General features: G+C 44.3%; 2 protein-coding genes across 2 annotated transcripts; one reads left to right on the forward strand and one right to left on the reverse strand.

Annotated features, from left to right (window-relative positions):
• Positions 1 to 672: 672 nt before the first annotated feature.
• On the reverse strand, positions 673 to 2121 carry LOC129495473 (biorientation of chromosomes in cell division protein 1). The gene has a single exon (XM_055303002.1). It carries the CDS (start codon positions 1978 to 1980, stop codon positions 1423 to 1425), a length of 558 nt encoding a protein of 185 aa, XP_055158977.1. The 5' UTR covers positions 1981 to 2121; the 3' UTR covers positions 673 to 1422.
• A 5599-nt stretch (positions 2122 to 7720) lies between these two features.
• SLPI (secretory leukocyte peptidase inhibitor) lies at positions 7721 to 10124 on the forward strand. The gene is made up of 4 exons (XM_055302791.1): positions 7721 to 7846; positions 8527 to 8688; positions 9174 to 9323; positions 9906 to 10124. The coding sequence occupies exons 1-3, from the start codon at positions 7765 to 7767 to the stop codon at positions 9320 to 9322; spliced, it is 393 nt and encodes a 130-aa protein (XP_055158766.1). The 5' UTR covers positions 7721 to 7764; the 3' UTR covers position 9323; positions 9906 to 10124.
• Positions 10125 to 21228: the final 11104 nt, after the last annotated feature.

A 21228-nucleotide genomic window follows, 5' to 3' on the forward strand; every position in this document is an offset into this window, starting at 1 on the left:
CAGGATGAGGAACAGACATTTCCTGTGCAAATGGATTGTGCCTCTCACTTCCCCCATGGGCCCCTGTAGGATTGGCCATCTGAGTTGTAGGGCCAAGGGCAAAATGAACATTGGGCCCTTTGATCAAAAGCAGAGTGGGGGAGTGCCATTAAAAGTGTTAAAATACCCCTAACCAAACAAAAAACTCCCCACTTTTCCCTTTCTTCTGTGATTGGTCATGGCATTTTTATTTGCCTCATCATATTGTTCCCCTCAGGGATATACACAGGGAGAGATTGCGGGCCCTCATGGGTGCCCTGTGTCCCTGCTGCACCTGTGCATGGGAAGGACCCACCAGCCACAAGGCCCCCTTCTCACTAGCTGCCCTGGTGGTAACCACAAAGAACAATCTTGGAAGCAGGAGTTGGAAGCCAGTATGATGGGGCAGTAAATGGATGGTGCAGTCTCAGGGCAATGGTGCAACTGGCATTGAAGAGATGATGTTGGGGGCACTTGGGTGGCTCAGTCGGTTGGGTGTTTGCCTTCGGCTCGGGTCACGATCTCGGGGTCCTGGGAATGAGCCCCCTGTTGGGCTCTCCGCTCAGCAAGGAGACTGCTTCTCTCTTTCCCTCTGTCCCTTCCCACCGTTTGTGTATTCTTTTTTTTTTTTTTTTTTTTTTTTTTTTTTTTTTTTTTATTACAAAACTTAAGCCATTTATTGATCATTCAACTTTTCTAAAAAACACAAACATGAGAATAAAATAAACACACCCAAGATTCATAAGCCCTTGCAGGATAGGAAGCAGCCCTGGACAGAGAGCCTGCACATGTTTTTCCTTATACCTGGTGTCTGCACTTCCTCACATTCTAGGGTCCCATGTGTCGTCACCTCTTACAGAGGAAAAGAAGCCGAAGCTACAAGATTCATGTACAAGAGGGTCACGTCAACTTTAGAGCTATTTGGTGCTAATGGCTTAAACATTCTAGTTGACAAATAAGCACTAATACCTACTCCATGCTATCCTTCACTGTCATTCTTTGAAATTGCATCTTTGGAACTGATTACGTTCCTTCACTATAGCTACAGCCCCTCTAGGGATACCCAAACACAAAAACCCTAAAATCCACACAGTCTTCAAGTTCAAGTATAAAGGTTTGATTCAGGACAACCCCAGACTGATGTAGTGTTTCTTTATACCTCTGTAGTGTCTACTGGGTGTCATCCCCTTTGACAGGCTGACCAGATGGCAGCACAATGAGGGAGCACACATGGTCAACTCTGCTACTGCCTGTTCAATCTGGACACTGCCCACAGTCAGGGCTGCATGCTGAAATCAGTGACGACCTCGGCCTGTCTTCATTCTGAAGTTGTACTCTTAAGTAACCGAATCCATTTCTTCATGGTTAATTCAATGGAGCTTCCAAAAGGCATCAGACATACTCTTAGGAAGCATCCTGGGATGGAGCTGGGGGGTCCTGGCTCTCAGGCTCTGGAGGGGGCGCTGGCACAGCTTCTTTTTTCTTGGCTGCCAGGAACTCATGAATTGCTCTTTCTATCTGTGGTCTAAAGATGTGGTTTAGTTTGGGATCCACCACTTGAGAAATGATTCTGTCCACTCCAGCTTCCAACATCCCTGACTGAACCACACTCTGCCTCAGACCATTTCGCAACTGGTTTTTGTTCATTGTAGGATTCCATTCCTGCTTGTCCAGATGTGTTGACACAAAATTATCCACCTTCTGCCTCAGGTTTTGGTAAGCTGGCTTGGTGTCCACGTCGGCCAGGCAGTCCCGGCGGAAGCTGTCAAACAGGCCCCTGCTCTTGAGCTGCTCCACGATGAGAGCGATGAGCTGCGGGTCGCCGGGGGGCAGCGAGGCCGGGTTGATGGGGCCGCCGCTCCCACCGGCCCCCGTCGCGCCCGTTGCCGACCCCGCCGAGGCCTGGCCCGCTCCGCCGCCGCCCACCGAGCCGGGGCCCCCGCCGCCGCCGCCGTCCGCCATGGCTGCGCCCCGGGACCACAAAGGAGACCGAACACGGCTGCTCAGGGACAGAGAGCCCGAGCGGTGTAGAGATGGCAGAAGCGCCCGAGAAGGAGGCGGCGGGGGAGGTGGAGAAAGGGGAGGCGGAGGGGGGAGGGGGGAGCGGGGAGGGCAGGGAGGGGGCGGGGGCGGGGGCGGGGGGGGGCGGGGGGGGCGGCGGCGGCGGCGGCAGCGGCGGCAGCGGCGGCGGCAGAGGCTGTGTATTCTTTTTCAGATAAATAAATATAATCTTAAAAAAAAAAAAGGAAATGATGTTGGAAATGCAGAGGGAAGGGGCTTGTATTGGCCAGGGCTCTGTGGAGGTGCAAAAACAATATAATGTATGTGTATGTTAAATATATAATATTACATAGTATATACATGATTTACATGATACTATTATATGATTGATAGATGATAGATAGATGATAGATAGATAGATAGATAGATAGATAGATAGAGGTAAGAAGAGAGAAAGAGAGAGAATGAGACATTCATATCAAGGAATTGGCTTATGCAATCCTGAGGGCTGGCAAGTATGAAACCCTCAGGGCAGGCTAGAAATTCAAGTAAGAGCTAATGTTGCAGTCTTGCACTTGAATTCTGCAGAACAGCAGGCTGCAAAGTCAGGCACGCTTTCTAGGTTTCAGTCTCAAGGAACATTCCTTTATTCAGGAAACCTGTTTTTGCTCTTAAGGCCTTCAACGGATTGGATGAGGCCCACTCATACTATGGAGGGGAATCTGCTGGGCTTGAAGTCTACTGATTCAAATGTTTCATCACATCTAAAAAATGCCTTCACAGCAATACCTGAACTGGTGTTTGACCAAACAACAGGGCAAATTAATCACCACAAAGGTCTACATTGTTTTAATACAGACAATATAAAGCCTTGGCACTCTGGGTCATAACAGAATTGCATCCTTCCTTGTGCTGGGAGATCTGAAACTAGTCACATCTGACTATACGGAACACAAAGAGCTGGTTTCTGGACCTGTGGAGGGAGAAACAATGCCTGGAGACTGAGGGAACTTCACATGCTCTCCTTGGACAACAAGCAAACACCCCTTTCATTATTCCAAATCCTCTTGGATATATATAAAACAGTATTTTTTCTAAGATTTTGTTTTTATTTTTAAGTAATCTCTATGCCCAAGGTAGGGGCATGGCAAAAAAACAAAACAAAACAAAAACCACAATCAAGAGTCATACTCTGCATCTACTGAGCCAGCCAGGCACCCCTATAATGTTTTTTAATTAATTTGTTTCTAGTGACAGAGGGCCCTCAAGAAATACTTGCCCAGATCCTTCCCCCAACAAGGCATCCTAGAAGCAGCTCTGTCCTGAAGGCTCAGTTGGGCATTTAGTGGGGCAGAGCAGGCCAGGTCTGGACCCGAGGTCTGAGGCTGTAGTGCCTCCCTGTGTACCAGTGTACATGGTGCTGACTGTAATGAGAACCATGTCTGCCATTCTGAGAGGACAAGACATTGTGCTGAGTGCTTGCCAAATACCTTTCACTCACAGCAATGTAGGAGAAGCCAATGCTACCCAAGGAAACAGGCTCAGAGAGGTTCCATGACTTTCTTCCAGCCCAAGGAACTCTGACTCTGCTTGGGTTCTTAATGACCATGTAGTATTGACTCCATGTGTCTCCTTCACTGAAGCCTCAGGGCTTAGCCTCACACCTGGATGCAGGAAGAATTCATTAAACCATTTTTTGTGTGAAGGCGTTTAACGAATGAGTGAATCTGTAGTATTTAGGAGAAGGCAACAGAGGGTGTGTGAAGCAGACTAAGTGAATCCATCTGAGGTTGAGATGGGGTCAGGAGGGGAAGAGTCTGACATCGAACAGGTTCTGGGGATCAGCATGGGAGGAACCAGCTTTAGTAAATCTCAGTCTGGTGCCATGTAACTAACTCATTATGCAGCTCAGGACTTGTACCTGCCCCTGAGGACCTCAGTCCCTTACTGCAAGCTGGAGATTTGGTCTAGATCAGGAGTCAGCAAACATTTTCTGTGAAGGACTGGAGAGTAAATATTTTAGGCTTTGCAGTAAGTTTAGGTGTCTGCCGTAACTACTCAACTCTGGCATTTGTAGTGGGGAAGTAGCCCCAGAATACATAAATAAATGAATGTATGGCTGTGTTCCAATAAAACTTTATTTAGAAAAAACAGACAGCTGTCTGGATTTGCTCTGGGGGCTGTCGTTGGTTGACCCCTGGGCTAGATGACCTCTGAGATAGCTTTTAATCTTAACAGTCTGTGATTTAAAGACTTAGAACCAATGGTATGAAGGACAAAAATGATCACACCATGTCATCCTCCAATGGCACCCAGAGCAGACATTGCTAATGGATCACAGGACACCTTTCTTACAGGAAAGGAGTTGGCTTTTATAATCAATCACAGATGGAGAATTCCATCTGGAGCATTTTCCTTTGCACCCTTTAAGATGCAAATATTTAGAAAATTCCAGACACTCTCTTGAGTGTGGCATTGAGGAAGGTAGGAAGTATCAGAGAGTGGGAAATGTGACAGTTTCTCCCACTCTCTCTCTCTCTCTTTTTTTTTTAAAGATTATTTATTTATTCATGAGAGACAGAGAGACAGAGAGGCAGAGACACAGGCAGAAGGAGAAGCAGGATCCATGCAGGGAGCCCGATGTGGGACTCGATCCCAGGACTCCAGGATCACGCCCTGGGCTGAAGGCAGATGCTCAACCGCTGAGCCACCCAGGCATCCCTAGTTTCTCCCACTGTCATCCCCTCATGTGAGGGAAATCAAATTCTCCCTGAGGATGGAAGTGAGAGCCCAAATCCTGAACCTAAACCAGGGTGTCTGAGCTGACAGTGTTATTACCCGTGGGTGGAAGTCAGACCTTCCAAATCTCTCTTGCCCTCCTGAGCTTGAGCTAGGAGTGGACACCTGGCACTTACCAGTTACCCAGTGCACTCTAATTTTCTTCTTTTTCTTTTCCCACCAAAATGTGAACCGTTGAGGGATTTCTGCACAGCCAGATCTGTTGTCAGTTGACTGTTGGAGAATACCTTACAAATTAGTTCCTGTGTAGCCATTGTTGCATGATAATACTTGACTCTTTCACATCTATTTGAATTTCCACAAACCTTCACTTTGAGGAATGAATGAGGAAATCCCAAACATCTGGAAGTCACACAATATAAGGGGTTGGGCTGTGCAGTTAGACAAGTTTGGGCTGAATTTTTGGCATGATGATCACTTTCTTGATAATAGGAAGCACTCTCTGCAGATGGGGTAACACACAGAATAAGTTTAATATATGGCAGCCATATATATATAACTTATCTCAGGAGTTCTGTAGGGGATTTTGGGGTAGGAAGCATCCCTCTAGTATCTCCAATTGCACACTATAACTACATATTGATTCTGGTGGCCAGGGAGCTCTTTGCACCTTTTTCTCAGTTTCATTTTTTTTTTCTTAAAGATTTTATTTATTCATTTGACACAGAGAGAGATCACAAGCAGGGGGAGCAGCAGGCAGAGGGAGAGGGAGAAGCAGGCTCCCCATTGAGCAAGGAGCCTGATGAGGGGTTCAATCCCAGGATTCTGGGATCATGAACTGAGCGGAAGGCAGATGCTTAACCGACTGAGCCACCCAGGTGCCCCTCAGATTCAATTCAGTGTTCTCAGTTGTAAGGGATATAACTCATTTGTTCTTTTTAAAATATTTTATTTATTTATTCATGAAAGACATACAGAGAGAGCCAGAGCATGGGTAGAAGGAGAAGCAGGCTCCCTGCAGGGAGCCTGATGCAGGACTTAATTCCAGTACCCCAGGATTATGACCTGAGCCAAGGCAGACACTCAATCACTGAGCCACCCAGGTGCCCCTCATTTGTTCTTTTTCCAGCTCTTCTACACCCATAATCTCACAATTCTCAGAGGGGCTGATTTGTTAGTATCATCCCATTGCACAGTTGGGAAGACTGAGCTCCAAAGAGATTTGCTGTGGGTAGAGTTCTTCCTTCTGCACCTTTTTGTTTGATAACTGTTTTTAAAATTTAACTCATTAAAAAAAATTTTAAGTAACCTCTACACCCATCATGGGGCTTGAAGTCATGACCCTGAAATCAGGAATCACATGCTTCACCAACTGACCCAGCCAGGCGCCCCTATTTGACAATTGTTTAGTGAGTGCTTTCCATGTATCAGGTATGGACCAGGCACTGGAGACAGAATGGTGTCAATATTTCAGGAAATAAATGTCTGTTGGTTGAAATGTCATCTGAACTTTTGAGAAGGAAATTGCATTGAGCAATCAGTAGAGAGTTTCACAATCCCTGAGAGTCCAGGAATGTGAGAATTAGTGGGGCCTTGCACAAGGTCTTAGCGGAGAGTTCACATCTGTGGCTTTAGCTCCAGATCTAAGTATATTCTTTGCAGCTGGCCTCTTCTTGCCCTCTTCTCCCACCAGGCTTATGGGCTTGGAACCCCCACTACATTCATGGTTCACACTGACATGAAATGGCCACATGAGATGGCCTCCTTTTTAAAAAAATTTAAATTCAATTTAATTAACTTACAATTATTAATTTCAGAGGTAAAATTTAGTGATTCATCAGTTGCATATAACACCCAGTGCTCATTACTTCAATTCAGTGCCCTCCTTAATGCCCATCACCCAGCTACCCCATCCTCCCGACCCACATCCCCTCTAGCAACCATGTTTGTTTCCTAGAGTTAAGTCTCTTATGATTTATCTCCTTCTCTGTTTTTGTCTTATTTTATTTTTCCTTCCCTTCCCCTATGTACATTTGTTTTGTTTCTTAAATTCCACATATGAGTGAAATCACATGGTATTTGTCTTTCTCTGACTGACTTAGTTCATTTAGCATACTACCCTCTAGTTCCATCCATGTCATTGCAAATGGCAATATTTAATTCTCTTTGATGGCTATACACACACACACATATATATAAAGAAGATAGATATATAGATAGATCCGTTGATGGACATCTGGGCTCTTTCCATAGTTTGGCTATTGCAGACATTAGTGCTATAAACATGGGTGTGTATATGCCCCTTCAGATCATTATGTTTGTATCCTTTGGGTAAATACCTATTAGTGCAATTGCTGGGTCATAGGGTAGCTCTATCTTTAATGAATCTCCATAGTATTTTCCAGAGTGGCTGCACCAGCTTGCATTCCCACCAACAGTGTAAAGTGTTCTCCTTTCTCTGCATCCTCGCCAACATGTGTTGTTTCCTGACTTTCTAATTTTAACCATTCTGATTGATGTGAAGTGTTATTCCATTGTGGTTTTGATTTGTATTTGCCTGGTGCTAAATGATGGTGGCATTTGTGTGTGTGTGTGTGTGTGTGTCTGTTGGCCATTTGTACGTCTTCTTTAGAGAAATGTCTGTTCATGTCTTCTGCCCATTTCTTGACTGGATGTTTTACTTTTTAGGTGTTGAGTTGGTACTTTCTTTATAGATTTTGGTTACTAGCCCTTTCCTGAGATGGCCTCCTTAATAGCCTGGTGACATCTTCCAAGCCACCCTCTTCCATTTCTTCCCTGGCAGTTACTGTTGGCCTCACGGTCTTGGCTGGGACAGAAAAGAACTGCTGTCTCTCTGGTATTAGCATTGCTGATCTCACCTAGCTTCCTGTGTGGTGCGATCACAGCTGGGAGGGGCCAAAGAAATTCTGTTGGGGCCACACCCCCTAGCAAAAATATAAATGATGAGGCTTGGCGTTGACCTTCCGAGCCACACGACGTCTCATCATGCAGTCCAGCAGCCTCTTCCCCCTCATGCTTCTTGTCCTGGGAACCCTGGCGCCTTGGACTGTGGAAGGTGTTGGAAATGGTAAGCTAAAGCCCCTCTGGCACAATCTTGGCTATAGGGCAGAGGTGATGGGGGCTCCTGGTGGTGTGGGTATGTCTCCTTCTAGAGGCTCTAATCTCTCAGTTTAGTTTCAAGAGACCTCCCTGAGGGTGGGTTCATGTTCAGCTAGGCTCCAAGATCTGTGTCGGCTTCTGAGCATTGGGATGGGCTCTTTTACTGGTGTCCAGTCAGCCCGGGCCCCACTCCCTCTGTTCTCATCACCCTGCTCTCTTCATCTTGTCTGTCCCTCTGCAGACACCAGTCTCTGGCTCTGATTCCTTGTCTCTCTGTGCCAATCCTTCAGTTTCTGTGTCTCTGCCTCTGGCTCTAGCTCTCAAACTGTCCTGTTGGCTCTATTTACCTTTGTCTCTCTCCATCTCCCTCCCTCCCAGACTGCTTCTTTGCAGAGCTTTGTTTTCCCTGGGGCAGGAAATGTTGGCTGGGAGCCTTCTGCCCTTTGCCAAGGCCCAGGAACTTTTTCTGCCCTCATGTGTGGTTTAATCAAGCCTGTCGCTGTGAAGGTCAGGCAGGCATTTCCCTCTGGACTTTGTGGACAGTTGCATGAGTGAGGGTCTCTCCTGGAGCGTGGTGCTTTGTCCAGGAATCATGATGGCTACTTAGCACCCAGCTCCTTCCTCAACTCTTGACATTCTCTTCAACAGCGTGGAAAGCTGGACTCTGCCCTTCTGTACCACCTGATCGGTGCCTTTCTGGATTTGAGAAATCTGAGTGCCGGAGTGACTGGCAGTGTCCGGGGAGGCAGATATGTTGCTCTCATGCTTGTGGAATCAAATGCTTGGATCCCGTTAACATCTCCAACTCAAGTGAGGAGGTGGAAGGGCTGGCAGGAGGGAGGGAGCCTGAGAATGCAGCACCTAAGGGGATAGGACTGGATGCTGGTCCTGCCAGGTCTCCTCCCTCCCAGGAATTGTTGAGTCAAATTTGGCAGCTGGTCAGGGAGTCACACTGCCCCAGAAAGGAATTTACTCACCTAGCTGGTGAAGCAGATAGTCTGTCAGGAGGTCGGTTTTTGGAACAATAATCATCTGGTCATTCAGGTAAGCAGGCAGGTGGCAGGCATCCATCCAGTCAGCACCAGACAGCTGGTCACCTGTGTGGACGGGGGCCTTATGTGAGAGGAGACCTGGATCCTCCATGAAGGGATACAGAGGCCCTGGGAAGGAAGGGGTGGTCATAGGAATGGAAAAGAGATGATTCTCCCTGAGTGGGTTGGGCTGGGTCTGGGTCCAGGAAGCAGGGGTGGTGCAGAAGGCACAAGGTCCCTTACCTGTGGCTCTACTCTCACCAGTTAGAATGAAGCCTGGCAGGTGTCCGGTGGTCTATGGCCAGTGTCTGATGCTCAATCCCCCCAATCACTGTGAGACAGACCGCCAGTGCGTGTCTAACTTGAAGTGCTGTAAGGGCATGTGTGGGAGAGCCTGTGTGGACCCTGAATAAGGTAAGGAGTGGCCTGGACCAACCCATCTGTCTTTCGCCAGTCCTCTCTGTCCCAAGCCTGTGGCAGCCCTGGCATATAAGCTGGGGGACTCCTGATCCCTACCCCAAAACAGCTTCTGCCTGGCCCTCTCATCTTTCAAGGGCACTGCTCCCCAGGCCCCAGGGCCAGGATTTCTATGGGATCACTCATGACTTTGATTCTATTCCAACCCCTCTGGGTGAAGGCCCTGGGCAAGTGGTCCTCTGAGTCTTGGTTTCCTTATCTGTAAAATGGACATATTGAAATCGAAAGTGCTTTGTAAAGCACCATGTGTGCTAAGTATTTATTATTAAGATCAACTTCAGCATGTTGTTTAGGGTCAGAGACCAAAAGATCAATGGACTTTGAGAGTAATCTAGCTCAATGCTGGGTTTAGAGTCCTACAGTAAAATTGAAACTTGAACTCTGTCTCCTGATACCAAGACTTTTCAACTATACCACCACCTTGCTATTTTCTCTGTCTTGGGGGTTACTTGGGGGAAGAAGAGGGAGATAATTTGGCTGGTCCCCATACTAAAGCCCTGATCTGGTTTTCTCCCATAGCCTGATACCTGCCATTTGGAAGAGTCTCTGGATTTCTACTCTGTGGTCTGGGAATTCTGTTTTCTCTCCCAGGCTTGGATCACCGTGGTGGCATTCCATGGTGAAGGCTTGGTTTTACTACCAATATCTCCACTGAGGAAAGGCTTGGCACACTGTAGGCTTTCAGGAAATGCCTGTTGATTGATGAATAAATAAATGAGCACATTTCTTTTGTCCACATGCTTCTTGTAGTTTGTTGGATGGGAGGTGATGAGGGAATGTGTGGATATGAGGCCTCCTTCCTATACAGAGTGGAAGAAAGAGGCTTCAGGGGCAGACAGACATGAATCTACATCATGAGTCTGAAAACACTGGCTCTGCAATTTTGGACAAATGATTTTATCTCTTACATCTTAATTTCTTTATCTCCAAAGTGGCAACAAAAATCACGTTCTCATTGTGTTGAGCATTGGAGTATGCCACATGTATGAAATGAATAGCAATGTTGCTAGGTCATAGCAGGCTCAAAAAATGGTGGATATTTGCCTTCTGTGGTGATTTTGAGCCTCCTACATTTCTTCTCTCTCCCTTGGGAGAGATTTCTTCTATCTTAAAGTAAATATTGAGCAGAACCACATGCACTGATTATCAATCCTGAGAGGGGACTCCAAACACTTCTGCCCATTGCATCTTGGTATTGGAGTCCCCAGGGAAAGCAAAGTGCGGTCAAGCACTGGATAAAACAATATTTTACTTACATAGGAAAGAAAGAGCAAATTCAGCTTCCACCTCGGGTCTCCATTTCCCATGGCAGGCAGGTCTCTCCCAGGAGCTGATGCAGGGTGACTTACCTCCACACTAACCTCTGATGCCACAATAGGAGGCCCCTTTCTCTCCTCACTGAGGACAGACACAGCAGTGGGGTTGGCCAGGTGCTATATGGCATATGCACCTACACAGAACAGAAGGGCATACGCTGAAGCTTGAAACAGAGAAAGATACTCCCACACACAGCCATAAGGCTGTCCAGGCTTGTGAGCTCTTTATCTCTTGGTAAGTAAGTATTCCAGGTCCAAGGCCGCTCTTATGCAGTTGAGTGGGGAGTGCACGCATGAGGCTGCCTTTCCCCACAATGAGAGTATTGTCACGGTGGGTCGCGTTACAACATGCTGCTGGCTAGTAACCACACAAGGATAATGGGTGTTGTTTGTTTGTTTTTCACACAAGGATAATGTTCTTGACTCCATGGAGCAGAAAGAGTAATAAGAACTGGACTCCCAGAACTCAGAGCAAGCAGGGAACCATGCTCCCCATTTCTCTGTGCTCTTTGGACTCCAAAGGAAGCAGAGAACTTAATTGTAAAGTGACAAAGAAGGACAAAACACAACTGTAATTCAATAATTTCCTGGAAAATATCACTGTCTAAAAAAACATTCCACATTCTACATTCAGTTAGTGTTCCAAGAGCAGCAACAGGATGTATTAACTTAACTGTTTAAGGGAAGAGGGAAAAGAGGGAGTGCCATTTTATTTATTTTGTGAGCGGGGTAGCCACTCTCTGAGCTGCCTCCTGGATATCCTCATCTCTTGGGACTCCAGCCCTTGTGTGGCCCCTCCCATGGTGTTTCAAGATGGATCTATGTGACCAACAAACTATTGCAGAATGAGAGGTAGTTATGTCCTGATGAGATGAGTTAAGGATGACCCCTTCCATCTGGGAAGCACGTCCCCTCTCTTGGATCTTCTGCTCTGGCAGGACTCGCCCTGTCAGGAAGACACTCAGCCATCTGTGGAGAGGCCATCAGGTGAAGAGATAAGGGTCTGCCAACAACATGTGAAGAACTGAGCCCCACTGACAAACACGTGAGGAACCTTGGAGGCAGAGTTTCAGCTCCAGTCAATCTTGAAAAGATTGCAGTCCCAGCACACGGCTTGATTATAACCTCATGACAGAACATGACCAAGAACCATCCAGTGAAGTTACTCTCGACTTCCTGACCCTCGAACTGGGAGAAGTGCTAAATTTGGGGGACAATTTGTTAGGCAGCAATAGACACCTATTGCAATGTGAGGCTAGCAAAAATCTGCTACTGCCACCAAATATGGGCAGTATAAGAAAAGATCATTATAAGGCAATGTCATTGTCTCTGAACAAGGTTGGGAACATCCTAAATAAACTGTTAAAATTAGAATTCATGAAGGTTTAAAAAGTTTTCATAGAAGTTCAACATGATTTTTTCAAGACTTTATTTATTTATGTATTTATTTATTTATTTATTTATTTATTTATTTATTTATTTAAGAGAGCGAGAACACAAGCAGGGGAAGGGCAGAGGGAAAGGGAGAAGCAGACTCCTTGTTGATCAAGGAGCCCAATGTGGGGCTCGATCTCAGGACCCCAGGATCATGACCTGAGCCAAGGCAGATGCTTAACTGACTGATCCACACAGGCACCCCTCTTTCATTCCTTTATGATGAGGAATTGGCTTGCACAGTTATGGAGGCTAAGTCCCATAATCTTCTGTCTGTAAGCTGGAACTGTGGTGTAATGCAGTTCCTGTCTGAAGGCTTAAGAACTAGGAAAGCTGATGGTGTACATCCCAATCCAAAGGCAGGAGAAAATGAGGTGAGATGTTCCAACTCAAACAATGAAGGAGGAAAAGAGATGTGGATTCCTTCTTCCTCCACCTTTTGTTTTATTTAAGCCCTCAGGGGATTGGATGAGGACTACCCACACTGGGGAAGGGATTCTACTTTACTGATCCACAGATTCGAATGTTAATCTCATCTGGAAACATCCTCACAGACCTACCCATGTATAATTTTTAATCTGGGCATTTTGTGATCAGTCAAGTTGCCACAAGAAGTTACCCACCACAGGCCCAGGCCATGTCAGCTTGGTACCCTGATGCATCCACTTAAACCATACTTAACCTCCAAAGAAAGACAATAACAAAGTCAGAATTCTGCCAAACATGATACAGTTATTCTTCATACAACCAAAAACACATTAACTCTTTTGCAAAAGAAGAGGTAAAGTCCTTGAGTGATGTTTGATCTCCTCCTTGATATCCTGTAACTTAAATCCTGTAATGTAAAAATAAGAAATACTATGATATAAAGTCTCTACAGCTTATGTTACATGATAAGGCAGTAAAAGAGACAGAAGAAGGAAAACACAAATGCATTCAGAGCAACGTAAGGAGGAAATCTCATAACAATTACAGTCCTCATTTCTGTAACTGGTCATGTGGTTGTAGCTGGTATTTATAATTACCCTCTCCCACTACCCATTCTATATTCCTTTGCTTTCAGCAAGCACCTCAGCTGGTTGCAGTTCTTGGTCACCTGATAGGCTGACACAAACCTTCATTCTTGAAGGGTTTGGGCCATTAAGTTGCCTTGCTTGGATTGGGTTGTTGTGCTTTTCTAAAGACCTTACTCACAGAACATGACAATATTAAGAGGTGCCCTAAGAGATCTCCTGTATTCCAGACATACTCTTCTTACTTCCATTTTGTAGAGTTCTCCAACTTCCCCTTGGAAGTCAAGATCAGTCATCCTGGCCAACACTGTAACTCTCTTTTTTGCCTGTTGATTTAGAGGCATGAGGAGCCCAAAGTGGCCAGCTGGTAGTCTTAACTTCCAGTTCAGTGGAATCATTGTTGTGTCTCCTAGTAGAAACATTTCTTCCTTTGGAACTAACACCTCTAGGCCACCAGCACACAGAATCTTGAGAACAGGAAGCAAAAGTTCTGCTAATGGGTCACTAGGGGTGATCATGAGTAGTACCACCTCCATTTCCACTTCTTGATTCCTGAACTCATGAATCCTGGCTATGGGAGAAGCAGCATTATATATTAGGAACTGATTCAGAGCATGTATAGCCTTCTGGAGAACCTTGCCCCAGCCCTGCAAAGTGCTGCCACCTAGCTGGCACTACAACTGAGTCTTCAAAAGGTCATTCTACTGTTCTATGAAGCCAGCAGCTTTAGGGTGGAGAACACGGTAAGACCAATGAATTCCATGAGCCTGTCATGGCTATTGCAACACTTATTTTGCTATAAAGTGACATCCTTGATCAGAAGCAATGTTGTGTGGAATATCATGGTGGTGGAGAAAGCACTCTGTAAGTATGTGGATGGCAGAAGCATCACATGCAGGAAAGCCAAATCCATATCCAGAGTAAGTGTCTATTCCAGTAAGAACAAAATGCTACCCTTCCCATGATGAAAGTGGTCCAATGTAATCAACCTGCTGCCAGGTAGCAAATTGATCACACCGGAGAATGGCTGTATATCAAGAATCAGTGTTGGTCTCTGCTGCTGGCTAACTGGGCACTCAGCAGTGGCCATAGCCAGGTTGGCCTTGGTGAGTGGAGTCTATGTTACTGAGCCCATGCATAATCCCCATCCCTGCCCCACAGCCACTATTCCATGAGCCCCGTAGGGCAATGACAGGGGTACCTGAGGAAAGAGGCTAATTAGGATCCACAAAACAGATCATGCTATTGACTTGATTATTAAAATCTTCCTGCTGAGGTCACCCTTTGGAGAGCATCCACATAGGATAAAAATATCTTCATGTTTTTTTGTCCATTCAGAGAGGTCTATCCATATAACTCTTCTCCAGATTTGTCATCGATTTTCTTTCTTTTCTTTTCTTTTTTAAAGATTTTTATTTATTTATTCATGAGAGACACAGAGACAGAGAGAGGCAGAGACACAGGGAGAGGGAGAAGCAGGCTCATGCAGGGAGCCCGACTTGGGACTGGAGCCTGAGGTGGGACTCGATCCTGGGTCTCCAGGATCACGCCCTGGGCCGAAGGCGGCACTAAACCGCTGGGCCACCGCGGCTGCCCTGTCATCGATTTTCTAATCATGTTCTTTACTACTCCACATTCCCCTTTCATGGTGAATTTTCTGAATTTGAAATCATTGACACTCAGAGGCTCTAGCAGCTGTCAGACAAGGTGGCTACCTGATGATTGGTGTTTCTACTCAGCCAAATGACTAGCTCTTTCAGGACTTCTGTAGTCAGAAGACAATGAAGTTCTCCCTTAGTGACCACCAGAGGCCTCTGTGGGGGAACGTCTTCCACCTGGGTTAGTCCTACACTGGGATGGCCATGGGAGTTCCACGTGGATCCGTGGAGCAGTAAGTGAGGCAAACACCAGGGTGCCTTAAGGTGTAGGCCCCAAACAGGTCTTTTCAGATGCTTAAAAGCAGAGATAAAACAAATAAAAATCCATAGCAAATGGTCAGCAAGATGCATGAATCTTCCATCCTCTCACCAACTGCTTGGACTGGAGGCAGATGAATGTTACATGGGTCTGACCTCAGGTGGGGAATTTGTGCAGAGGCCTAAAAATTAAAACCACAAAGAGATGTCATTTGTGTCTATTATCCTGGAAAACATTGGAAAGTTACATGCTACCAAGGTTGGGTGAGACCGTGGGGAAATAGGAATGGTTATGCATGACTTGTGGGGAATATAGACTGTGGAGAAACAATCTGGCAGTCCACAGTCAAACTGTATTTTATACAGGTACATCAGATTTTTGAGAATTGAGATCATTTAGGATATGTTCTCTGAGAAGAACACAACTGTGATAGAAATAAAGAATAAAAAGATACACAAAATGCCCATATTTTTAGAAGTTTAAAAAATTTAACTTCAACACAACTTGTGAGTCAAAGAAGAAATGAAAATGAAATTGAGAAAATATTTTGAACTAAATGAGTATGACAAAACAGTCTATCAAAATGAGTGGGATCACCTAAAACAGAACTTAAGTGGAAATGTGTCATCTTACATGCATATTTCAGTAAAGAAGAAAAGGTAAAATTCAGATCACAAAGCAGCCATCTCAAGCATTTCCAAAAATAACAACAAAAGAAACTGTAAAACATAAGGTAGGAAATGATAAAGAGCAGGAAAAAATGAAATAAAAAAACAAGGAAGATCAATTGAGAGATGATCTGAGCCAGAAGTTGGTTTTTTCTTTCTTTCTTTCTTTCTTTCTTTCTTTCTTTCTTTCTTTCTTTCTTTCTTTCTTTCTTTTTTAAGATTTTATTTATTCGAGAGAGAGTGGGGAAGAAAGAGAGAGCATAAGCAGAGGGAGGGTCAGAGGGAGATGAAGAAGCTAATGCCCTCATTGTGAGGCTTGCCATGGGGCTCCAGGCAGGGTTCCGAGCAGGGCTCGATCCCAGGACTCTGATATCATGATCTAAGCTGAAGTCAGACTTAACTGACTGAGCCACCCAGGTGCCCCCAAAAGTTTGTTCTTTTTTTATTTAAGATTTTTATTTATTTATTTGACAGAGAGAAAGAGAGAGAGAGCAGAAGCATGCTGAGCAGTAGGTAGAGGGAAAGGGAGAAGCAGGCTCTCTGCTGAGTAGGGAACCCGATGCGGGGCTTGACCCCAGAACCCTGGCATCATGATCTGAGCTGAAGACAGATGCTTAACCGACTGAGCCGCCCAGAAGTTGGTTCTTTAAAAAGATTTTCATAATAAATTAACCTCTGGCAACACCAATCAAATAAATAATAGAAAAGGTAAGGTAATCATTATCAGAAATGAAAAGTGGACATCATTAGGTACTAGAGATATCATATAAAGTACACGAATAACATCATGTCAATAATTTAAACATTTAGATGAAATAGAAAAGTTCCTAGGACTTCACACAATCAGCCCAAGACAAGCAAGAGCAAACTAATAGTCTCATAAAGGCAGGTTCATTGAAACGAGGGGACCAAGCACTGAAGGAACAACAGAGCATCTCAACAAAGGAGAAGATGGAAAGAGAGGGATCAGGTGAAATTAAAGTGAGTAAGGGATTTCTTAAAACATTTCACATTTTTCTGAATTTTGTAGTTTCCAAGGAAACAAGAAATCCCTTACCTGAAATCCCTCTGCTCTATACCCAGCCTGGGAATCATGGCTAAGTCTCCAATATCAAAGTAACTGAGGTACTTCAGGTAAGAATGGGAAGTTTTATTCTTACAGACACATTTCCAAGTATAGTTTCTGATAGTCTGTGATTTTATTTTATTTTTTTATTTTTAAAGATTTTATTTATTTATTCATGAGAGACACAGAGAGAGAGAGAGAGGCAGAGACACAGGCAGAGGGAGGAGCAGGCTCCATGCAGGGAGCCTGACGTGGGACTCAATCCCAGGACTCCTGGATCATGCCCGGGCTGAAGGCAGTGCTAAACCACTGAGCCACTGGGGCTGCCCTAGTCTGTGATTTTAGAAAACATGTTTTCCAGGTGACTAAGAAAATAATTGTTATTCAAAGAGTGGGCCCTTCATGGCACTTGACAGCTATAGCATAATAGAGGGAAAAATATCTTTTGTTAACTTTGAAGTGAGATTTACCTGTGTCACTTCTTGCAGCCTGATGAACGGCAGGGCAGATTTTTTACTTCTGAGTTAATTTTACTTTCTCACTAGAAAAATGCAACTTACCCAAATGAATATAACACAAAATAGAAACATGAATGCTTCTATAAATAGTAAAGACATTAAATTTATGGAAAGAAAAATTTTGATTCAACTTTGCTGGCATGTTTTACCAAGTATTATTATTTTTAAAAGATTTTATTTATTTATTCATGCAAGACACAGGTGGGGGGGGGGGTGAGGCAGAGACACAGGCAGAGGGAGAAGCAGGCTCCCTGCAGGGAACCCAATGTGGGATTCAATCCCAGAACTCTGGGATCACAACCTGAGCCAAAGGTGGACGCTCAACCACTGAGCAACCCAGGCATCCCTTTACTGAGTATTAAAGGAAGAAATAATGTTAATTTTTATAAAAACTTGCAGGAGATTTAAAGGAAAAGTTACACTTCTCAACTCATTTGAGGAGGGTAGCTTGATCTTAGTACTAATGTACAGTAAGAACACTATAAAAGGAAAGTACAGGCCACGTTCACTCATGAACATAGAAAAAAAATCTTAAAATATTAGCAAACAGAATGAAACAATCTGTGAAAAGGATAATGATCAAGCTGTGTTTATCCAAGAGATAGAAGGTGGTTTTTGCATCAGAAAAGGAATCGATATAACTTTTCAATTTAACATGATAGAGGAGGAAATCATGCGATCACCTCAATAGTTGCAGAAAATGCATTGAATAAAAATTTGGTGGTCATTCATCTTGAAACTCTTAGCAAACCAGGGACACCTGGGTGGCTCAGTTGAGCTCTGCTTGAGGGAGGGGAGCAAGGGAGGAGAGGTCTGCATTCAGTGGGGGAGTCTGCTTGAAGATTCTCTTTCCTTCTGCCCCTCCCACCTCTCTCTCTCAAAAGTAAATCAATCTAAAACAAAAACCAAAACCATCTTAGCAAACCAGGAACAGATGGAAACTTAAGCTGATAAAGGGTATCTGTTTAAAAGCCTGACAGCAATTATACTTAGAGCCAAAATGTTGAAGACTTTTTTTTTAAAAAGCAAAAACACAGCAAAGATGCCTGTTATCACCATTTCTTTCAACACTGTAACCCATATTCAGCCAGTGCTTTAGGACAAGTAAACAAAATTAAAGTTATAAGAATTGAAAAGGAAAAAGAAATAAAACTGCCACTATCCAAAAGGATAATGAAAAAAATACCTACAGATACATTATTATAATTAACAGGAAAGTTTATCAGGGGCCCTGAGTACAAAAATCAGTATTTTTAAAAATTCAAGGTTTGAAAAATTAATTATATTTCTATATTCCAGCAAGAAAAAAATTGAAGATAAAATATCTTACAGTAACAGGGAAAAAATCGAATTAATAGAGAATAAAACTAAGAAAAGATGTGCATGATCTCTAAGTAGAAAACTTTATTGAGAAAAATTAAAGATCTAAGTAGAAAGAGAGATACGTAGATTGGAAACCCTAATACTGTAAAGATGTACTTTCTCCCCACACGTTTATTTATAGAGTTAATGCAATCCCAGTCAAAATCTCAACAGATTGTTAATGTTTTGTTTGCTTGCATGTGTATGTATCTTGCAGAAGCTATTTTAAAAATTCATTTGGAAAAGTGAAAGGACAAGAATAGCAAAGACATATCCTTGAAGAAGAATATAAGAATAAGGCAGAAATATTTACTTTACAAGTTATTAAGATTTTTATAAAGTTAGAACAAGTAAAATATTGTGATACTGGCCAAGGTTAGACTCATAGACCAATGGTGTATTAGCATCCAGTGAGAAGAGAGAAAGAACACAGTAATGTGAACAGAGCACATTTAATATGACTATTATTAACAGTTACAGGAAATTAACTAGAAGGAAATGAAAGAGTAGGCTAAAGAAAACCCTAAAAAAAAAAAAAAATAAAGAAAACCCTAGAGCTGAGGAAGGGTAGTCGAGGGAGGAATTAACTTTCAGGAGAGTAAATCCTCTCCACAGTTAGGAGACTCACTGAAGAGGGTGTGGTGGCAGCCTGTTGGTTGGCGGACAAGTTGGCTGGGTTGTCCCAAACCAGAGCTGGTGCGTGGTCCCTGGGCAGAGGCTAGCTGGAGTGCTGGAGAAAGCTCTGAGAAGCTGCCTACTAGGGGTGCTGTTAAACTAACTAGGAAACCATAACCAGGAAGTCACCAGGAAGCAAGCTGGGGTACTGCAGGACTCATGCTTGGGAAGTCTGTCGGGTTATCTTAGGAACTCTTCTAGGAGCTGCTTGTGTGGGGTTCCACTGAATGCACCTGCTGGGTGGGCTCCCCCAGTGGGGCTGTAACAGCACTCCAATGGGTCTGCGGGATTAACTTGCTTCAAGCTTATGCGCCTGCTGCTTGACCTAAGTCTCTCAGTCTGTTGCAGAACTAACTTTCCTTGAGATTTGCAGACCACTGGCCTTGAGAAGTGAAGGACCAAACTTTCCCAGAAGATAAGGCCTGACCACATTCAAAAGCAGCTGCTGCCCATGCCCAAAGTCTGTTCAGGGTCCTGTTCACAGCCAACTAACCACCCAGGCACCTGTTTTTCCACCCCTTTCCATGCCTTCCCCTTTACAACCCTCCGGCTTCCCCTGGACAGGAAAAATGGTCTTTGAGATGTTAGCCCACCATCTTCCTAGGTTGCCAGCTTCCTGATTAAAACAACCTCTCCCTTTGCACCAGCACTTGTCTCTCAAGTATTGATTTTTGAGTGGTGAGCAGCTGAACCTGAGTTCAGAACCTGTTCTCTGTCTGGTAACAGTCACACACCAGGGCAGCAGTGCAGGAGGGAGAAAAAGGAAAGCACATCTGGACCAGAAGAGAAGCCCTATCCTCCTCCAGTGCCTGTCCTGCACCCACTACTGACAAAGATTAACTACACATCAGCTAGTGAGGGAGAAACGTTCCCATATTTCAAGCCAGCAATGAAGGATGGATTTGCAACTGAGAGTCAATAAATTGGAAAGCAGCAAAAACAGAATAGGATAAAGAACCCCTGGTGCACCTGGGTGGCTCAGTGGTTGAGCATCTGCCTTTGGCTCAGGGTGTGATCCCAGGGTCCAGGATCGAGTCCCACATCAGGCTCCCCTTAGGGAGCCTGCTTCTCCCTCTTCCTATGTCTCTGCCTCTGTGTGTTTGTGTGTCTCTCATGGAAAAATAAATAAAGTCTTAAAAAAAAAAAAAGACCCCCTCGGAGTCTCCCAAATATATACAGGAAGTTGATTGATGTCACAGGTTCTCTTGCAAGCCAGTAGGGGAAAGAGAATCTTTTCAATAAATGCCACTGGGACAAATATCCATATCCATATTTTGATTTTTTTAAAGTAGGCTTGGAGCCCAACATAGGGCTTGAACTCATGATCCTGAGCTCAAGACCTGAACTGAGATCAAGAGTTAGACACGTGACTGAGCCCCATATCTGTATTTTTAAAAAAAGAAAAAGGGAAACTTTTAAAACAAGATTTTATTTATTTATTCATGAGAGACACAGAGAGAGGGGCAGAGAGACAGGCAGAGAGAGAAACAGGCTCCATGCAGGGAGCCCAACACGGGACTCGATCGTGGGACTCCAGGATCACGCCCTGGGCCGAAGGGAGGCACTCAACTGCTGAGCCACCCAGGTATCCCAAGAAGAGAAACTTGATCACTACTTCTCATCTCATGTAAAATCAATTCCAACTGGTTGTAGACTTAATATAAAAAGCAAAACCAAAGAGATTTTAGAATGTCACAGAGGATATTTTCATGACTTCAGTCTAGAGAAAGTTTTCTTATTTCAAGTTTTTATTTAAATTCTAGTTAGTTAATAAATATGGCAAAATCGGTTTCAGAGATAGAATTTAGTGATTCATCACTTACATGTAACACCCAGTGCTCATCACAAGTGCCTTCCTCAAGAGTCGTCACTC

The sequence above is a fragment of the Nyctereutes procyonoides genome, unplaced genomic scaffold (genome assembly GCF_905146905.1).
Source record: "Nyctereutes procyonoides isolate TBG_1078 unplaced genomic scaffold, NYPRO_anot_genome, whole genome shotgun sequence".
Lineage (NCBI taxonomy): Eukaryota > Metazoa > Chordata > Mammalia > Carnivora > Canidae > Nyctereutes > Nyctereutes procyonoides.

Excerpts from the sequence above, each read along its gene's own strand:
- LOC129495473 (XM_055303002.1), bottom strand. The coding sequence starts at position 1,980 with ATGGCGGACGGCGGCGGCGGCGGGGGCCCCGGCTCGGTGGGCGGCGGC.
- SLPI (XM_055302791.1), top strand. The coding sequence starts at position 7,765 with ATGCAGTCCAGCAGCCTCTTCCCCCTCATGCTTCTTGTCCTGGGAACC. Across the intron at positions 7,847-8,526 it reads TGTGGAAGGTGTTGGAAATG|CGTGGAAAGCTGGACTCTGC; the intron begins GTAAGCTAAAGC and ends TCTCTTCAACAG. Across the intron at positions 8,689-9,173 it reads CGTTAACATCTCCAACTCAA|TTAGAATGAAGCCTGGCAGG; the intron begins GTGAGGAGGTGG and ends TACTCTCACCAG.